This window comes from Cebus imitator, unplaced genomic scaffold (assembly GCF_001604975.1).
Source record: "Cebus imitator isolate Cc_AM_T3 unplaced genomic scaffold, Cebus_imitator-1.0 Scaffold81, whole genome shotgun sequence".
Lineage (NCBI taxonomy): Eukaryota > Metazoa > Chordata > Mammalia > Primates > Cebidae > Cebus > Cebus imitator.
Genome location: NW_016107396.1, coordinates 4,233,700 through 4,254,796, shown reverse-complemented (window position 1 = coordinate 4,254,796; position 21,097 = coordinate 4,233,700). Strand labels below are relative to the sequence as shown.

The 21,097-nt window shown below is 35.5% G+C and overlaps 1 protein-coding gene across 1 annotated transcript in view; it reads right to left on the bottom strand.

The window, feature by feature from the left end:
• Window positions 1-21,097, bottom strand: part of PTPRK (protein tyrosine phosphatase receptor type K) — a 574,079-nt gene that overhangs the window by 355,347 nt on the left and 197,635 nt on the right. The window contains exon 3 of the mRNA XM_017533300.2: window positions 15,471-15,752. Within this exon, the coding sequence (XP_017388789.2) occupies window positions 15,471-15,752 (282 nt within the window). The remainder of the gene's footprint in view (window positions 1-15,470; window positions 15,753-21,097) is intronic.

Below are 21,097 nucleotides of genomic sequence, written 5' to 3'. Positions count from 1 at the left end.
AAAAAAAAAAAAAAAAGGAAAAAAGAAAAAAAATTAAGGCTTTTTGTCCAAAGAACTATAAGGAAGTGAAAATTTAAGCCCAAACCAAGAGAAGCATGTATTATTTTCAAATGATTACTATCTAGACTAGAAACAAGGCTTCCCAATTGATAAGAAACAGATAAACCAAAAGAAAATTGAACAAAAGACATAAATGAAAACCTGAAAGGGGTAGAAACACAAAGAACAAATATTTGGAAACATGCTCATCCACAACAGTAGTCAGAGTGACTCAAATTTGGACCACAAAACTATCCTCACCGACAGGAATCTGAAAATGTGCAAATAAATACCAAGGGTTAGTCAGCATATGTATCAATAGAAACGCATAGTGCCAAGTGGAACGCCAATTGTTCAATCATTTTGGCAAACAACTTAGAGTCAACTTAACAAATTGAATACATATACGACATGCCTTAGCAATATCACTACTTAGCAATATCATGCACATGTACCAGAATGCTCACAACAACATTTTAAAAAATATGACGCAAATAAAATCGGGAAACAATCCAAATATCCATATACAAATGACTGAATAATCAATTTTAGTTTATTCAAAAATAACATGCCATTCAACACTGAAAAAATAATTAATTACCACTACATAAAAGTCCTGGTGCTGGGCGTGGTGGCTCACGCCTGCAATCTCAGCACTTTGGGAGGCTGAGGCGGGTAGATCACAAGGTCAGGAGTTTGAGACCAGTCTCACCAACATGGTAAAACCCTGTCTCTACTAAAAATATAAAAATTAGTAGGGTGTGCTGACTCACCCCTGTAATCCCAGCTACTCAGGAGGCTGAGGCAGGAGAAACGCTTGTACCTGGGAGGTGGAGGCTGCAGTGGGTCGAGATCGCAAAACTGCATCACTCCAGCCTGGGCAACAGAGCGAGACTCTGTCTCAGAGAAAAAAACAAAACAAAACAAAAAAAAAACTGGATGTTGACTGAGAAAAAAAAATTGAATAGCCAAAAAATATACAAAACATGACAGCATTTATAAAACATTTGTTAACTGTATAAAACAAAATATTTGTTTAAAGTAAATTTAACAAAAAAGAAACAAAATGATGAACAAAAATTCAAAATACTGTATTCCTTGGGATAGAAGGAAAGTTTTAATGGAGAGGACCTCTTAGAAAGTGCTGGCGAAATTATTTAAGTTGATTTCCATGAAACATTACATATATTATTATTATTTATATCTCCTGCATAGTCATGTATTATATGATATTTCACCAAAAGTAACTATTAATAAAGGAAAAACAAATACATAGAACTGCAATCAAAGACACTGGAGAAGGCAGATCATTGTTAAGGTTACATGCCACTTTTAAATAAATAATATTGTAACTTTGGGCATTAAAAAATGATAGAGTGGCTATTCTCTATATTAAATGTCTCACCACTCAATAATGAAGTCAAAAGGTTATCAATTATAATCCTGCTAGAGAACAACTTCTTAGTTCAAGTATTTAACATTTCTCTCCTTTTTTTTTTTCATTTACCACACAGTTTAATCCAACTGAGCATTCATTAGACCTTTTTAAAAATTGAGACCAACTAAAGGACATGGTACAGGCATCACCTCTCCTACTCTCCAATTCTCCTAGCCCCTGGTGCAAGCACACAATTTTTTCCTAATCGGGACATGGTTCCTCTCGGAATAGGAGTGGGAGGTGAAAGTTAGGGTGTAAATGGGGTTTCCTGGAACAAAGCTGAAGGCAGAGAGGGTTGGGAGAGCCTAGAGTCCAGGAGGAATCAGAAGTCAATATAGAGCATCTAAATAGGAGGGAAGCATTAGAGACCAGACGCAGGAGTCACGGTCTGCAAGCAAGGTTCAGACCCTACACAAGGTGATGGCCATGCTGAAGTGTGCTAGCTGCTACATAAAGCAGCTTGCTGACCTCCCCTCACTGGAGTTACTGCCTCTAAAGTCTGTTACATCAGCAGCTGAAATAACTTCTCATTAGCCTCTTTGTTTTAGATTCTGGAAGGAGAGAACTTTAATAACACTTAATTAAATAATTTTATGTGGCCACCTTTTGATAAAAAGTACAAGTGTCACTCTAATTCATATTTTCCAACCCATTCCCTCTGAATTAAGATATTCATATTCTTTTATTTCTCCTTCTTCAAGGTTAACAAATTAACACCATTTTTATAGAAAATTTCCCATTCTCACTGGTACCAGTTCACTCCCTCCCAACAATATGATAAATTATGGTTTAAGTAATCTCTCTTATCCACTGTTTTTCTAGTAAAGGAAACAAAATTGAAAAATAATATGGAAAGCTCCAGTCTCAATGCCTACCAAAAAAAAAAAAAATGTCATCCACTTATATGAAGGCTAATCAGAAATACAAAGGTACTGGACAATGAACAGCCTTTCTCTTACCTTTCTTTTGTAAGCTTAGTGAGCTACTCTGCCTTTACCCAACAAGCACATGCTTTATTAAGTTAGTTAGAAATGACCAAGCTTTTACCTAGATAACAGAGAAAGTAGATTATGCCTTCTTTCTCTCTGATTTCTGGTCACTCCCTAAGATAGCTGATAGATATGCATGGTCTCACTTGGTGTAGAGATGATTTGTTAGGAGGATTTATTGGCTGAGATGAGAGGATTGTTTCTGCAACATGAGCTCTCTCTGAACTCGGGTGAGACCCAAGGCCGAAACTCAATACAGGGTATAACCTCTTGACAAGGGTAGTCCACTGAATTTCAGTTAGCACAGTGATAACTAAGAAGCAGAGGATAACATTGACTTCTATATCCTATGCTTGATGCTTCTCCAAAAAGAGAACCTGACCAAGGAAAATCTGAAAACAAACTGATTTAAAACTGCTGTACATTATGCAACTCAGACCCATAACTAAATAACTCAACTGGCTCCAAACTGGAAGAAAATGGCAATGAAAAAAGCGGAAAGGACCTTTTGCTGCACTGTGAAGGCAGCCCACTGACAATTCTCAGAGGCAAGCAGCACCGCAAAAAGGAGCTCTCAACATGAACAAGGAGCTTCCTGCTGCCAATCAATGGGGCACTCCTGGCTGTATACTGAGTGAATGCCATTTATTAACTGGGCTGCATTAAAACCAGCAGGTCCATTTGTGAACAGCAAACCACTTTATTTTCCAGGAGATCTTGGAAAGTAGCATGCCCTTCTATGGCACAATAAATCTTACTTGGCATACTGGACACAGAACTTGTCCGACTTGGAACCACTTAGTACTTAAAGCAAATACAGGATTAGAACACCCAGGTGTAGATTAAGGACTTAACAGGCAGATGGAGGAGAAGAGCATCATCTGGACATCCTTCAGCTTTTATTATTAGGGAAAGTTCCCCAGGGATCCCAGCAGAAAGAACAAACTTAAATGTCCAAAATTTAGCAATTCTGCAGACAAAAGAATCTTTGAACAGACTTTTAAAAAATATGAGTTTGTCTGCCAAAAACCCAATTACCTTCATAATAAATAAATAAATCTCTACCCAAGAGAAAGGGAACGAAGTAACAAAAATATGCCTTGCCCTTCACAGGTCATCATCTAAAAATGTGAACGACACAACTTCAGGGGTCTAGTTCAGACAGAGGGGGCTTGAATCGTACAGTGTGTGGATGGCCAGTAAACACTGGGTTACGGGCTCCCTTTGATCTGCTGAATTCAGTCATAAGAACAACTTGTAAAAATCATCACTGTCATTACACTGCTCTGCTGATTAGTCTCTTCTGAGTGGTCCAAACACCAAGGAGTCAAAATAAACAGACAAATCTCCCATCCTGGATTTGGAAACTTCTAAATAAGTTACAACTTACTCAACATACTCCTGACCTCCTCATTTCAAGGCCCTCCATGTGGGCCAGAGAGAGCAGTATGCTATCCTCTGACACAGTATGATCACTCTCATTTCTGACCACCTGAGACTGCTATCTATGCCTGATAATTGAGAAACCTCAACTGCCTTTTACTCCTGCCTTTACACACCCACCAGTTTTGTGCCCACAATACTAGCTCAATTTTTTAAGAGACAGGGCCTTGCTATGTTGTGCAGGCTGGATTAGAACTCCTAGGTTCAAGGGATCCTCCTGTCTCAGCCTCTCGAGTACCAGATCAATTTTCACCTGACCCCAGAGCCCTGTTTCTTCCTTCTTGGAGCTCCTTTATTAGTACTGTTTTCTCCACAATACTAATACTGTGATCCTTTTCCTTCCCATCTAAGGATCATGACCAACACCCCTATCACAAAAAACAGGTTAACAGGAGAAAAGCGTAACAAATTTATTTGATCATAGTTTACATGACACAGGAGCCTTCAGAAAGAAGACCCAAAGATATGGCAAAAAATTCCATTTTATGCTTAGGTTCAATGATGTATGGACAGCCATGTGGAAATATGATTTCACATTAAGGGTATGATCTAATTAATGCTAGTAGACTGAGGTGGAGAAACCCAGCAAGGTCCATCTGTTCAAATTCTTCTTGGCCACTTGTGCAGCATTTCTTCCTCCTGGGTACAGGGCAAGACGCTTTCTAGTATCTGGGTCTTTTGACCTACATGCAAACAAGATAGGTCAGAGAATTTCTTCATGGCCAGTTATTTCACAGAAAGGCAGGAGAAAGTTAGAGCAATTGTTTTTAGGTGTTGCAGCTGCCATGGGAAGGGTGTTCCTGTAGAAGCCAACCATAGTTTCAGTGGCTAGAGTTGGGGGAGTGCAAGTGAGAGACAGGAGGGAAGGAGGTCAGAGACAAACTTTTATTTCTGAAACTGCTTTGGAAGCCGTCATTTTGGAGATTCTTTTCTGAGGCCTAACAATTCCTTTGGAAATTAAACAGAATACAAGGCTGCCAATGTGGATGTTTTATCTCTGTCAGAAGACTTTTTTTTCCCTTGTTGTTTATGGCATTTTCAAACATATTTGGAGTTAGAGATAATAGTATAACCAAGTCTCATTTAACCATCATTTTCCATTAAAAATTATTGATGTATAGGCAATTGCCTTAGTGGACTTTATATTCCCTAAAGAAAAGTATAAAATTGTTTCCAGATTTTTTGCTGATTTTCTCCCTAAACCCAGACTAGTGCTAAGTATGTAGTAAAAACTCAACACTTGGTTATGGAAATGAACTGAAATCCAGTTAACCAAATCTCTGAGCAGTCCATGAAGTATTCAGCTTCGTCCAATCAATTCTTGGACACACAACCCTTGAAAACTTTCAGTGTTTTTAAAGAAACATTAACACATAAAATTAAAGAATAAGTCACCCGAGAAAGTGTATGTATATGAAATAATTATAACTTTACTCTTGTACAGCTGCTGAATACTTAATCAGCAAGCCAATTTTCTTTTGACACCAAGACTGGAAAATCACCAATATACAGCCTAGCGCAGTTGAGAGGGACAACAATTTCACAGGAGAGAAGAGAACTAGCCCAGTTCTCAATAGAAACATGAACTTAAGCAAGTCACTTATCCTCTCTCAGTCTTTATCTCTAAAATAAAAGTAGTTGTACTTTTCCCAGTGGCCCCATAGTGCTATTATAAGAATGATTTTTTTTAATTTGCACAATTGCTTTCTGAAATATAAAGCACCATATTATTCTAACCCAGACCATTTTTTAAAAGGGTCTATAATACCTTTGGGGGGAAAATACCTGACATACATATAACAAGCTAAATGTCTAATGAGCAATGCAGGCAGCACACATCCAAGAAGAAGGAAGTGACCACTGAGAGAGGTGTTAAGCAAAGGCTACATGGTAGAAGTGGATATACATTGTGTCTTAAAGGATAAACAAAACTTGGACAAGGGAAAGGAATAGACAAAGGCATTTCAGGACATAGATATATTACACCCTAAAAAAAGAATGGTAGAAAGGTTGGAGCAGTTGCCTGAGGCTAAATGATGAAGGACCTCAAATAAAGGTTGAGTGTTTTGACTTTAAAGGAAACACTGGCAAAATCTGAGGAGCTCAATATAAGCAAATTAGCATCCCCCAACAAGTAATTGACTTATAATAGATTTTAAGGTGAGAGAAAATAGGAAACTATTACAGTTATCAAGACTGGACGCAATCAGAGCTGTGAGCAAGCAATTAAAAAAAAAAAACTAAAGAAGAATATAAAAGGGAAGCACATACAAGATGAGACCAAGAATGAGTAAATAAGGTCCCTTGATAAAAATCCTCTGAAAGCATTACAATCCTTTCCTCAGACTGCAAACCTCCATGACTGGAATCTGCCCATCTCATCTTGAAAAAAGTAACCTTTGATCTCTGCACCTGTGTCTGTCCCTCTGCAATGCCAATTTCCTTCCATATTTAGGTCCTTGTTTTTTGTTTTTGTTTTTGTTTTTTTCTGTCTGTAATACATTTCTCCTGATCTCTGCATGCCTAGTTCATTTTCGTCATTCAGATCTCCAGGTGACAGTACTTCCTTGACCACCTGGTCTAATGCAAGTTTTTAAGACTTCTGCTCTCATATATTTTTTTTTAATTTTAATTACTTCTTAAGCACTTACTGCATTCTAATCTTTTTCTCATTTACTAAACTGGGTTTCCTCCCCTAGAAGAGAATTCCTGGGAGAATAGGAATCTTGAGACTTACTCAACACTGTCCAACCCCAGCACCCAGAAAGGTGCCTGACATGGATTAGGTTGCTCAATAACCACTCACTGAATGGGTAAAATAAATGAGTCAGGGTAGGAGTCCTTCAGAGAGAAAGTGTTTCTGTTTTCTTTGGATATATTTGGTTCCTATGCTTTTTTCAGGCTGGGAATTCCACTTCCCCTAAATGCTGTGAGTGATTCCCAAATCTTTTCAATTAACTACTTAACTAGCTTTTCTACTTAACTAGCTCTAGTTGGTGTCTTGTTATTTGTAAATAAGAGCTTTAAATAGACAGCTTTGTGAACCTAATAAAACACAGTAAACTAGCTATCATCCCATATTGCAGGGACTGAAACTCAAAAACTCCAACAACATAGTCACTCAATGAGTAAGGAAGCCTTGAGAGAATGGACAAGAACACATGATAACAGATATTAAACGCAGGTCAAATGACAACTAATCCAAACCTTTACCCAATATACAAAATTGTGTCCACTTTTTTCTCCACCACCATTAAAAAAATGAGAACTTCTAATTCTCACCTATCATGTGACACTAGTAATAAATAATCTACTAGCAAATAGATAATATAATATACATACCAGAGAAACAATTATTTGGTTATCTTTATTGTTCTGCTTACAATGGGTTTCACTGCATCCCCCGAAGGCACAGAAAGAGGGGGTTAAATGAAAGGAAAAAAAAGGAGAAACAACAACCAGAAACAAAATACAGAAATTCATGCTGGTATTTATGGAGCTAAACTGACTTCATCTCTCTGTAAGCCTTATATTACTAAAGTTTACAACCAAACCAGACATGTCTTTTAATAAATATAACCCCAGAGACCTATAGTATCTGTTTTCTAATTATTATATTTGTGATGTTGTTGCAAAATGCCAGGATCTGAAGATACTTAAGCTTGAACCAAACTTGGTCTCTAGGTACTAGAAATTTTTCCTTCTTTATTATTTTATTGTATTATTACTCAGTATAAATTTGACTAGGGACCTTGTTTTTAAACATAAAATGAGAATTGATTTACTGCATCTAGAGGGCTGAGAAGAATGATTTTTTTTTAACAGATCATTCAAAGAGTATTAAGAATCTAATTCTCATAAGAGAATTCCAGTGGTGTGTGCAATGATTATTTATAACTAAATGCAGAAATAACATGTAGTAGCTAGTTTCATAATGACAGTTTTAAGAACACCTTTTGAAGATCAAGACAGCTAAAACTAACTATAAATTGTCCACCAGATGATATAAGTAGAATTTAGCATCCAAAGTTTGTTTTCCTTTATATTCCAACTCCAGTAACATCAGAATAATTAGATTCTATGTAATATAATGTAAAGAATAATAAAATTGAAAAGACTACGATTTCTGACATTTGCTGTATATTTCCTTCTTCATACATTCTCTCAAATGAAAAACGTATTTATTTTCTAAGAATTGAAACTGAAATCACAACAGCACAAAAGTTAAATTTTAGATAAAAAACACATTTTTTTGGTTTTTCCCTTGTAACACCAATGTTTTGTTCACATATTATATGCAGATTAAAGTGAAGAAAAATAAGTCTTCAAAATAAAAACGGACAGAGTTCACACAGAAATTCAAGTTGATCAAAAACCGGAAAGCCCTAAAAGCTAGACCAATTCCAGTTAACTACCAAAGTCAGCAGACAACATAACTGAAGAAAAATAAATTTAAAATTGTTATCTATTTGTCATGTATTATATGAAATGGTATATAGCAATGTCAGAAACATCATTAAACTGATTAGAAGGAAATGGTTCTCACATTTATCTGATCAATGTATGCTAAATAATTAATAAAGAGGTATGCAAAACAAGAAATCAGAAATGTATTTTTTCAGATTCAGCAAACTGAAGTGAGTGCAAGTTGAGTATATAAACAAAGAACTGGCACCTCTTCTTCTGCTCTTTTTAGCATCTGTCTTCCCTGTTCCCCTTGGATAAAACAAATTCCTAAGTTAAGAAAAAGTCATATATTGAAAGAACAATGCCTATTTCTCCATTCTGCTCATTATTTTGCAATCAGTTACAAAAACAGGATTGAATTAATTTATGGAAATATTTATCAAAAGAAAAAAGGAAGGGTCCTGTGGCAGCTCCCACCACCCTACATAACAGCACGTATGACTGGGGAGAATAACAAGAGGCTTGTCACATATTTACAGTAATTATTTTGTTAACTTAACAGGATTCTTTTGTTCATCTGTTAAAATTTATTTACACAACCATAAGTTTCATCAATGAATCAGCCACAACTCCTTAAAGTCAAAGTAGAGCAGACATTTTGTAATAAAAGGAAATCACCATCAGAAACCAGAGAGAAGTCACCCTCACAGTGTTCTAAGTTTTAAGAAAACAATGACTATAATAATATGAGAGCCATTCCAACCCATTTGGGGTACTCCATTTGCAACGAAGAAAACTGAGAAGATTAAAAAGCAGCAGCAAAGGATGCTTTGTTAATAGCCTATCAAATAAAAGTTATTCTGCAAGTGTAAAAATAAGCCAATGACCATGTTAGGTAAATCCTCCTCCCATAACTAAAATAAGTCTATCAAACTTGCGGCTAACTTCAGAAGTTACTGATATTGCTAAAGATCAAACTCATAAAAATCATACTATTTTACTAAGGACGAAAAATGGGAAATCATTTTGATCCACCACTAAATAAGCATGACTTCAACCATGCATGAAGGTAAGAAACATTTACTTAGCACACGTTCAAATATTAATACAAATAAAAGATGACAAACATCTTCTAGTAAGATGTTTGTATCCAGCCTAGAATCCCAAATACAGTAGATACCCAACAGATCATCTTTCCTTCCTTCCTTTCTAGTGCCTTTAGTCAGTGATCTGCTGTCTTATAGCCCTGTTTACATTTTCAAGTATATAAGTGTGTCTCCTCTCTCCAACTAGATTGAAAAATAAAAACTGTTTCAATCATTGGTGGATATATATATATATTTTTTTTTTTAATTCTGATATATGTTTTACATGTGCTATCCACAAACAGTATGTGCTGATAGGTAGGATTTTTTGAAAGCTTAAGAAAGACACAATAAGATATATAACAATGCATTTGGTCATAGAGCAGAATATTCTTCTACACTTATTTAAATAATAGTTTTATTATTATTATTATTATTATTACTATGTACGAGCATAGGACCTAGGCTACTTGAATGCCTTCTTCTGTCACCCTCAGTTTGTCAGCTATTTCCTTCCTCACAGTTACAAAATGATCACAACGGCACCAAGAGCCATGTTCTCATACGACACTCTAGTTATCACTAGGGAGGAACATCTTTCCCAGAAGTTTCCTGGCAGACTTTCCTTCCTAATTGACCAGAACTGTGTCACATATGGCCATCCTTACCTGCAAAAAAGTTAGGAAAGCAAGTAAGGTGGTTGGAACTCTTGCCACTATGGAAGAAAGTGATGAGAATAACTAATAAATAGACAACAAACAGTATCTGCACTGCTATACAAGAGCACGAGCCAGAGTCACTTACAACACTTAGACATGAAGTTACCTCTATGCGATATATCTAGAGAAAAAAAGATCCTGCTGCTTGCCTTTCTAAAGTGGGACTCGATATGGATGAATGCAGATCAGCAAAAAATTGGAAGAGTTCTGAGAGCTATGACAGAGGAGGGACATCCCTTCTTTTTACTCTTTGCATGGATGGTTCATGAGTATGTTCTTCTTACACAGGCCACTGTGCCTGAAGATCAACCTTTTAGATGCTTTTTATTCAAGTAAACGGTCACTTGGTTTAAGCTCTCATCTTTTCAGATTCAAAGCCTGTGGAATCTCTGAAGTCCAACAATCTTTCTAATCTTTCTATTGCCAAAATATCAATATAATACACATTAATATAGCCTTTAAAAGGAGACAAAAACAGAGAATCTCAGGCCTGTCAATTCTTAACATTTTTTTCAAATCAATGGAAAATGTTAAGAAGAAAATGCATTGCAAAAGTTGTGTTTGTCTCTACATGTATTGGGGGAAAAAAAGGCACTTTGTGCTCTATTATCACATTCCAATTTCTGGCCAAACCCCTGTAGTTTTCATCACGCATCATTTTTGTGATTAATGATGTGCACCCAGTTAATGGAAAACAGCAAATTAGGTTTCCACTAATAGTTTTCCAAGTTACATATATCTGCCTGCCTCATTTAGTAACAACCTCACTGTTCAGTAAGAAAGTAATGGATTTAATCCCAAAGCAGAACTTAGTTTTATGAATACAAGACAGGTCAGATTTCCAGAGTGGAGAAAATTACACTTTTAGAGGTATGCTGATCTTCAGTTGAAATTTAACATGGAGATGATACCTCAGGATTTGGGATTTTTCCCTGTTTACTTCTATTTAGCAATCAGTTTAAGAATCTACAGCACTTATCTGCAGCCTATAAAATAGGTAGAATAGCATCTTTCAACCATAGCAAATAAAACAAATGAAATATGATAATTTCTATAATTAGCATACTAAGCTGAAAAGACATCTATTGTTCTAAAGACAGTGGTGAAAAACAGCTTGTTCCTTATATGTTAGTGGATCACTGCAATGATTGTGTCAAAAAGCAAAATTTACACTTGCTTGTTCCGTTGGACCATAGAAAGTATTAGCTCTAAGTAACTGTGATTTAAGAAAAAATACATAGTACAGTGGAATGCATCTAGGAATAGAGGAAGCAACAGAAAAGAATTCTAGTCTCATTTCTGCTTAAAATTACTTTGGAAACTATCTTTAGTTTTTGCTTTCCCCACTACCTTTTATATTTACCTCTCTTATGTCATTTAACAATCGCTATGGTATTTCAAGTTATATCTATGTATATCTCACATTTCCCATCTGGGTTAGGCTCCTTAAGAGCAGAGCAAACATCTGATTTACATTTTTATCTCTTACAGTGCAAAGCTAGACTGTGAGTTTCATGAGAGGAGGGACTTTGCCTGTACATCCCCAGGGGTTGGCATGATGTGACCTCACAATATGTGTCTGATAGTAGATGTTACAATAAACGAAAAACCTGAAAAGAATGCCATGCTTTCAAAATAAAAGAAAATGGGGACATTCTTTAAGAACCACACTATGTTAACTAATACCAAGATGTTAGGGAATGATCCAAAAATTTCAAAAGAAGAAACTAAATAAAAAACACAAATGGACAATGACTAGCAAATTTGTTAAGTAGACCAAGATTATATCACTACAGTGGCAAAAAGGAAAAAAAAAAAAAAACTAAACTAAACTCATCAATGGCTCTCAACGCCTACTAAAATTTCAAATTACTTTGCCTTGGTGATTTTCCCTACAAATTCTTCACCCTGTGTACATTGATCCTTCCTCAGCTATCTTCAAGAGAAGATTCAAATATCAAACCTCCATCAAATTTTTGCTTCTCCCTTGATTCTCCTGGACAGAAAAATAATCTCTCTATCCTCTAAACTTCCAAAAGGGTTTATCTGTGCTTCTCTACTAAAATATAGCACTTATTTATAATTTTTTTTTCCACAGCACCAGGCAAACAAGGCTAAGATCAAAATAAAATGACTATAGCTTAGGAAAACAGTGAACATACAGCAATAATAATGCTGACTTTTGTAAGCTTTTTTTAACTAGGTATTTTTAACATACATTACTTAATATAATATATCACATATTTAATATCCTGAAGTTTAGCTGGTAGAGTTTCTTTTCTTTGAGACAGAGTCTTGCTCTGTCACCCAGGCTGGAGGGCAGTGGCACGATCTCGACTCACTGCAGTCTCAGTCTCTCGGGTTCAAGCGATTCTCCTGCCTCAGCCTCCTGAGTACCTGGGATTACAGGCACAAACCACCAGGCCCTGATAATTTTTGTATCTATAGTAGAGACAGGGTCTCACCATGTTGGCCAGCTGGTCTCGAACTCCTGACCTCAAGTGATCCACCCACCCCAGCTTCCCAAAGTGCTGAGATTATAGGTGTGAGCCACCGCACCTGGCCTAGCTGGTACAATTTCTAAGCGAGCAGTACTTCAGCGTTTGCATTTTGTCATAATTTTCCCCCAAGCTTAACAATAAATGTGCCTTTTCAGAAAATTCTTAAGGCAAGTTCTAGAACTGATAAAGCAAAGAATAATTTACAACTGAACATAATCCTCTTGTAAAATGTAGTCAAGGCAAATGATGCCCTTGACTTGCTAAAAGGTGGCTGGAATGAAAAACACAATCTGCTATTCGATGTAGCCAGTATTCTCATCCATTCATGAGTTGGACAAACCTTGAAGAAGAGTAATTATTGTTAGAACAAACAGATCTCCATAAATCATGCCAAAAACAAAGTATGAAATGCTAAAAAATGAAATCCAATGGGTCAAATCCTGGTTAAGTTAGTCTATAATCTGAAGCTAATTCATTTTGGCAAGTCTAAGAAGATGTTTAACACAAAGTTAGATGTTTCACAGGGGTCATGACTAAATTGTTTTATGGTCAAAGCAGTCAGATGGCATTGTTTCTTCACTAAGGATAACATTATTTTCTTTAATACATTTTTACTTAAATTTTTTTTAATTATATGAAAGATTTCTGAAACTTTATTCAATTATTTGACAAGGCTTAATAAGAGAGAAAAGAAATTTCTACGGGTGTGTCCCTATGTAAAGCAAGTCTGACACATGCCTCTGTATACATATGAAGTGGTTCTGTTCTTACACAAGAATAGAAATCAGGCCTCCAAATTTCCTTGTGGAATCTCAAAACTGGCCTCTGATATCTGATCTAAAGCAGTTGAGTTTCTCCTTAAATGTATAGACATCAGCACCTAAAACACCTACCAGAAAATTCTACCATGTTTTGCCTGCAAACCAGCACCTACCAAACACTTGACAGGTATTTGATTTTGAAAGCTATCAAAATGTATGGGAGATTTGATGTTTTTCATGTTACTTTCCAAGAGAAATAAAAGTACATAAATATAGTTTATGTTATGCTGGTTGTTTCTAACAAGTAATATACAGGTACAACTAATAATCTAAATGATTGAATTGATAAAAACATCAAGTAATTTACTGAGCACTAAGCACATGAATAAAAAGTACTCTGTTGTTTGCTCTCATTAAGTTTTGCAGGTTAAGGAAAAAGATGTGAGAGCAAAATAATCACTTACCAAATTAGCGACGGCTCAAATTTTAATCTACAACAATGAGACATTTACCCACAGGTTCCATGTATTTATTTAGTCATCTTTTTCTCTGACAAAACATCTCCAAAATGATCTCACTGGCCAGGCTAAAACTCACCCAGGCACTGTCTGCACTTCTTGCCTAAATACACCGCAAGCACATATAATGAAGGTGGTTTTGCCATGCAAAATGAGACTGAACAAAGAACTATTCATCCAGTTCAAAGTACTGTAACTTAACAGTAGAATTAACACCACACTAATCTGTGCCATAAGAAAATATTATTCACATCAATGATTCAAAGATAGATCTTTGACAACTTAGGAAAAAAACTGTATGTATGTTATTTCTTAGTTACAAGGAAAAAGAAGTATATCATAGATTATTTCCTGCATTTATCATTTACTTCTGTGTTGTTATTGTTATTGTCTTAAGGTACAACTAACAGTCTGATTCCTTAAAGAACTATGTACACAGGAAACAAGTTGTGAACAGAGTTGAATACAGGCAATCTGACTTCAAAACCCACTTTTTTAATGAGTTTGCCAGACGATTAATTTTTATTTGGGGCTTTAACTTGTTTTCTGGAGGCTGACTCTGTAGATAATTTTATTCTGCTGAATCAGAGCTTCTTTCCAGTGCTATGTTAAAGCTCCTATGACCGATTCTTATGAAATCAGTATAAGTATAATGCATTATGAGAGTGACCAGGAGATGACAGCCATCAACCCACTTTTGTCAACCCACTGATCTTGCCACATGTGCTCTAGCATTAATTTTATGTACTCCTGTCCACCTACTTACCATATCATGTCATACATGCAGCCCTCCTGAGGCTGTGGGCCCTGAAAAAGCAGGTGGCTCTCCCAGACTGAAAGAAACATCTTTATGCTCCAGAATAATGGAATTAACTAGTACCTAATGAAAATCCATTGAAAACTCAATAGACACATAACCTTGAACGTAAAATCTTACTCAAGGAACCATGGCTACAATGTAGGAGGCTTTTAATAAAATAGAAAAATCAACTCAAGACAAAGCAACTAAAGCTAAGCATTTCTTTTTTCTTCAAGAATAAAGACCAACCTAACTTAAAGAAATAATTTATTTTTAGAGAGCAGAAATAAAACTGTTAGTTTATATACTGCTCGCTGACCATCATAAAATATACTTTTACATAAATATACTTCTACATAAATGCATTCTCATTAGGCTTTAAAATAAGCTACAACGACACAAGTTCTTTGAAAGTTTAAATTTCAAGGTCTAACACAAAATTGACCTTTTAAAGAGATAACAGTTTCCAGGGACTGAACCTCATAGTGAGAGTTCCTGAACAAACTCTCCAAACTAGTAAATGGGCCTTTTTTTGTTAGAGCATATAAACTCAGTCGCAGAAACATAAAATCAACAGGGGTGAGAAAGAAAGAGGGCTAATCTCTCATTACCATGGGATGCATATTCATATCAATGTGCGACACTTCCCCAACAATGGGGGTGGGAGAGGCAAGAGGGACAATCTCTCATTACCATGAAATGCATATTTATATTGATGTATTACTTATATAGTGAGACCTGATGACAACAAAACATACACCAGAAAAGTACATATGATTACCTGATATTCATTGGGCCAAAAGGTGCTCACTGCTAGCTCAGCCCGAAGCCAATCTCTACCGGTGAATCCAGTCACATTCCAAATTGGGTTGGCAAGAGGTCCTTTATTCACCCTAACTAATATGTTCAAAGTGCCAGGATTCAGCCCTTTCTGGCTATATAATAGATAACTGAAATCAATGCAGTGAGTGTCGTTTTCCTTCATTGTAGGCAGCTGAAGTCTGGCTTTTTCTCCAGGGTCATGATCTGAAGAGTCCACTATCATATAGGAACCTGCAATGACATTACAAGTAATAAAGCTAAAGAGATACATAACTAAAGGGAACATATAACAATAAAAATATGTCAATCCATTCTGAACATTAAATTTAACTCAAAAAGACTGTTTTCCAAAACATAGCCATAGAAATATATCAATCAAATAAGTAGATGAATTGAATTCTTACTAGAGAACAATGCTCAAAGTACACATTATTAATTTATTTAGTCTCCACAATAACCTGTTATTATCCTATTTTACAACTTAGGAAATTGAGGCACAACTGGTAATACTCAAAGCCAGGCTCAAATCCAGATCCCACTCTAAATCTCTGGTCTTACTGGACATAAGTATTTTAATAGAAAATATATATAGACACAAAAATGATACCTTATTGGCCTGGTTTACATAGAGGGTACCTTTCTTTTTCACTATCCAGAATATTATTGCAGGGATATGTGCTTAGAGTGCAGACAACAGAATAATTTCTAATTTCATATTGCAAGATCATCACATATACAAGTCATGTTATAATTTGTAACATACTAACTTTGAACCTCAGTCCATGGAATGAGGATACTTTGTAGTGTCAGTATGAGGGTTAAAGTTAAAAATCCCTAGAGCTGAGGATCTGGACATAGTAGATTTCCTCACTTGGAGTCTCACCCACTAAGCTGTCAGCTAATCACCACTGCTATTAGCCCTAATTATGTAATAGTTCCTATTCTCTTGTAGAGTATACAAGAAAACCAGTTTAAAATCACCAATCTACTCCATTCCCTTTGACTTAACAAGTGTTCATTGGTTATCTATCATGTGGAGGCAGAGGACATAAAGATTCCTACTCTCTTAGCTCACATACAGACTTTCCATTGCAGGCAAAGGTCAAATAGTGACAAACTTTTTGACAAAAATGATACTTGAACATCGGGCTGCTGCTTTTAGTCCCAGAAAACTCTCCAGTAAAACAACCAATTGTTCTCATGTCATTATGGATTTTAACAAAGACACATACCACAAAAATGCAAATATACCTATTTATTACACCAAAGACAGAACACAAGTTTTGTTGTAAAACACCTTTTTTCTTTGCTAGGGCATAATTTTAACCAAAATATATCAGATGTAGTGTTACAGAACCCAGTGTTACAAGAGTTACAGTTGACCCTCTCTTCCTGAATCAATCTTCTGCATTCCCTCCCCAAAATCTGTACACATGAAACATTAAACATTCAATTACTACTAGTCTAACTAGTTCAATTAACCCTCAACAACAGATGCAAATCATGGCAGAGGCGTCAACTGTTTGAGAAGCCAAATTTCAAATGTGACCAATTCCACTGAGTATAGAGAGCTTTGGGAAGATTTCTGGTTCAGAGCTTTTGGGAAGATTCCTGTAACACTTTAGTAAAATCAAATTACTGAATAAACGGATCATAGTGATAGTGGCTGATATTATTGTTCACTTCATTTTCCTAGTTCCCATCTTCTCTTGTAAGCTAGGATTCTTTTTTTTTTCTTTCTGAGTCTCACGGGTGGCACATAAATAGAATAATTGTCTGCGTGTATTTTGGGGAAATTGTGTCTTTATTTTTAAACAGGATATCCTGGATCTCAACCCAATTTATAGAAGCAGGATGTTTCTATTCTTTATTAATTCACATTCTGAAGTCAATGGTTGATTCAGCAAGATGTCTTTCACATTCACCACTGCATAGCAGACCAATTATTGCTTTTAATGAGGACCAGCCTTGAGATCTAGGATAAGTTGCTTAGTGTTTGTTATTGGGCCTCAGCATCTTCACAAACCTGTAGCATATTTCTCCACTACTATAACAGGTTTTTCCCCCACATTGGAATATTACAGCAATAGTGCATTTAAATTATATTTAGAGGTCTGCATCAATTATGGCTTCTGAATGTCAATTTTAAAGGAGTAGTCTCTAAATGATTTATTGGCTTTTTAATAGTATTTTCTCCTGTTATATAATAAACTTTGGAGTAAAAATATGCTTTGTGTCACATTTTAATTATATAGCACAATTTTTACTATAAAGACCATTTAGGAATTTTCAGTCAGTTGCACTCTTAAGCTACAATAATTATTTTTCTTATCAAGGAAACAGAATGGGCAAAGTAGATTCATTTGTAGGCATTATCCATTTAATCATTAGGAAGACAAAAGTCACAAAATAAAAGCATGTCTACACTATTTCAGCATTTCAAGCAAGTTAAATAATAAAGAAAAATAGTGTTGATAATTCATCTCTATAGGATGTTTCTGCTAAATGGCCCTCTTTGAATGATGCCTTACTACTGCCACATCTCTGAGTGCTCTGGAATAATAATGCATTTATTGCACAGTTCCAGAAAGGAAGAAGCAAGCACTAGCACCAAAAAGCCATCTAAATCCTTCTGCCTACTGACTTCATATAATGTCAATTTACCCAGTAAGCACTATGGAGGGAGCTGCCTGTCTGACACAGGGTTCCCTTCCATCATCCCAAATACAGAAAATACTGTGCTATTCTTATCAACATCTAAAAATTACTTCTGTAGTCTCCCAGAAAAACTGTCGCCCAGCTTGGAAAATGACACAATATGCACTTTCCCCAACCTTTATGTTATAATTTAAGCTTATTTACAATTGTTCTGTTACCAGATAACTAATTCCTCAAATTTCTAACAAGAGGTTAGTTATCTCAAGGCTTAATGAAACATCTATGTTCACTCGCACACAATGTATTAACTTTTAATTAATACAACTTCTTTATCATGGCCTTACAAATATTCCTTACAGTCTCTTGAGCAATAGAGTTCTCAAATATATCATTCAAGACAGAGAAAACTATATATGTTTTTTGTTTGTTTTAAGTGCAACCTGAGCAGAGAGCAATTTGACATCAAAAACCTTTAAGAGATATTCATGACTAAAACACCAAAAGCAATGGCAACAAAAGCCAAAACAGACAACTGGGATCTAACTAAACTAAAGAGCTTCTGCACAGAAAAAGAAACTATCATCAGAGTGGACAGGCAAACCACAGAATGGGAGAAAATTTCTGCAATCTATCCATCTGACAAAGGGCTAATATCCAGAATCTACAAGGAACTTAAACAAATTTACAAGAAAAAAATAACCACATCAAAAAGTGGGCAAAGGATATGAACAGACACTTCTCAAAAGAAGACATTTCTGTAGCCAACAAACATGAAAAAAAGCTCATCATCACTGGTCATTAATAAATGTAAATCAAAACCACGATGAGATACCATCTCATGTCAGTTAGAATGGCCATCATTAAGAAGTCAGGAAACAACAGATGCTGGAGAGGATGTGGAGAAATAGGAACACTTTCACACTGTCGGTGGAAGTGTAAATTAGTTCAACCACTGAGGAAGACAGTGTGGCAATTACTCAAGGATATAGAACCAGAAACATCATTTGACCCAGCAATCCCATTACTGAGTATATACCCAAAGAATTATAAATCATTCTACTATAAAGACACATGCACACATATCTTTATTGCAACACCACTATTCACAATGGCAAAGACATGAAACCAATGCAAATGCCCATCAATGATAGGATGGATAAAGAATATGTGGCACATATACACCATCTAATACTATGCTGCCATAAAAAAGGATGAGTTCATGTCCTTTTCAGGGACTTAGATGAAGCTGGAAACCATCATTCTCAGCAAACTGACACAGGAACAGGAAGCCAAACACCGCATGTTCTCACTCATAAGTGAGAGCTGAAAAATGAGAACATATTGGCACAGGGAAGGGAACATCACACACCAGGGCCTGTCAGGGGGTGGGGGGTGGGAAGGGAAAGGGTAGCATTAGGGGAAATACCTAATGCAGATGATGGGTTGATAGGTGCAACAAACCACTATGGCACGTGTATACCTGTGTAACAAACTTGCATGTCTGGCACATGTGTCCCAGAAGTTAAAATAAAGAGAGATTTATACCTTCTGATCTGGCAATTCCATGTCTACAAATGTATACTAGATAACCAATCAGGTATATATAAAAGATACAGCTTTAAAAGATTCCTAATTCATTACACTATTTAAAATGGAGAAAAATTTAACCACTCTCAATATTCAGTAATCAGCAATTTGCAAAATTATGGCACATCAATTTAATGAAAAATAATGTAGTCATTAAGAATTGTATTATTTTAAAACATTTTGTGGAAGATATTCACAATACGTTAACTTAAATATGCAGGTTGTAAAATATTCCACCCACTTATGAAAAACACATATCTATGTTAAATACATCTGTGTAAATGTATGTGTATTCACAAATGCACACACATAAACTTGTACATATGACTTGAAAAATATACAGCAAAATCTTAACAGTATATTATCTGGTGTGTTATAACTGTCTTCTAGGCTTTTAAAAAAGTTTTTGCATATGTACAGTTTCTGAGAGTTCTATAATTACTAGGCACTAGATTTGCACATTTTTTATTAAAACAGAAACTAAATGAATACTATCTTACAAGAGGAACATCAAATGAATAATGATAAATACTTAGTAAATAAACACAGGTAGGTGTTTTTAGTCTTTTAAAAATAAATCCTATTTGTAACCTACAGATTAACAGCATCTTGGCATTCAAAAAAAACACAATATAAAATTGAGCACTTCTTATTCCAACTCATTAAAAAAGAGAAAGGCAGAGAAGACTTCAATGACAGCTTTTACTAAAAAGAATGGCCAAGGAAAATAACATAATCTAATATCTAGATGAATATGTAATGTCATATGGATTTTATATATTAATGACTGTTTTATCTTTAAGCTACAGTTCTATGAATAATGTATTAACATGGGAAATTGCATTAATAGCAAAGAAAATAATTAATGATAAATAGACTTCCATACTTTCTTCTAAAACTCCTTTATATATGTATGTGTTGGTATACTTTAGTACACTAACATAATATTTGTATTGTCAGTTCTTATTCAAAATCTATTGAATCTTCCCTATAAACTAAAAGAAAAATTTCAACTTCTCTGCTTAGTATTCACAACCTTCCATGATCTTATTCCAAAGTAACTTTGGCCATTTTACCTCCTACTTCTCTTCACAAACCGCATTCTCCAATCTGACAGACCCCTCACTATTTTCTCCACACATCATGCCAGTTTTCTTTCCTCAAACTGTCTCACAGTTTATAAATGTCTAATTCTGGCTCCCAATTATACATTGATTTTGTGCCAATTTTAAATGATTTATATAGATATTATTTGTCACCCTCAAAAGGGTAATTATGCTCTCTTAGCACTTGACTCATTCAGAGTCCGATCAGAAGAGTGAAGCCACACA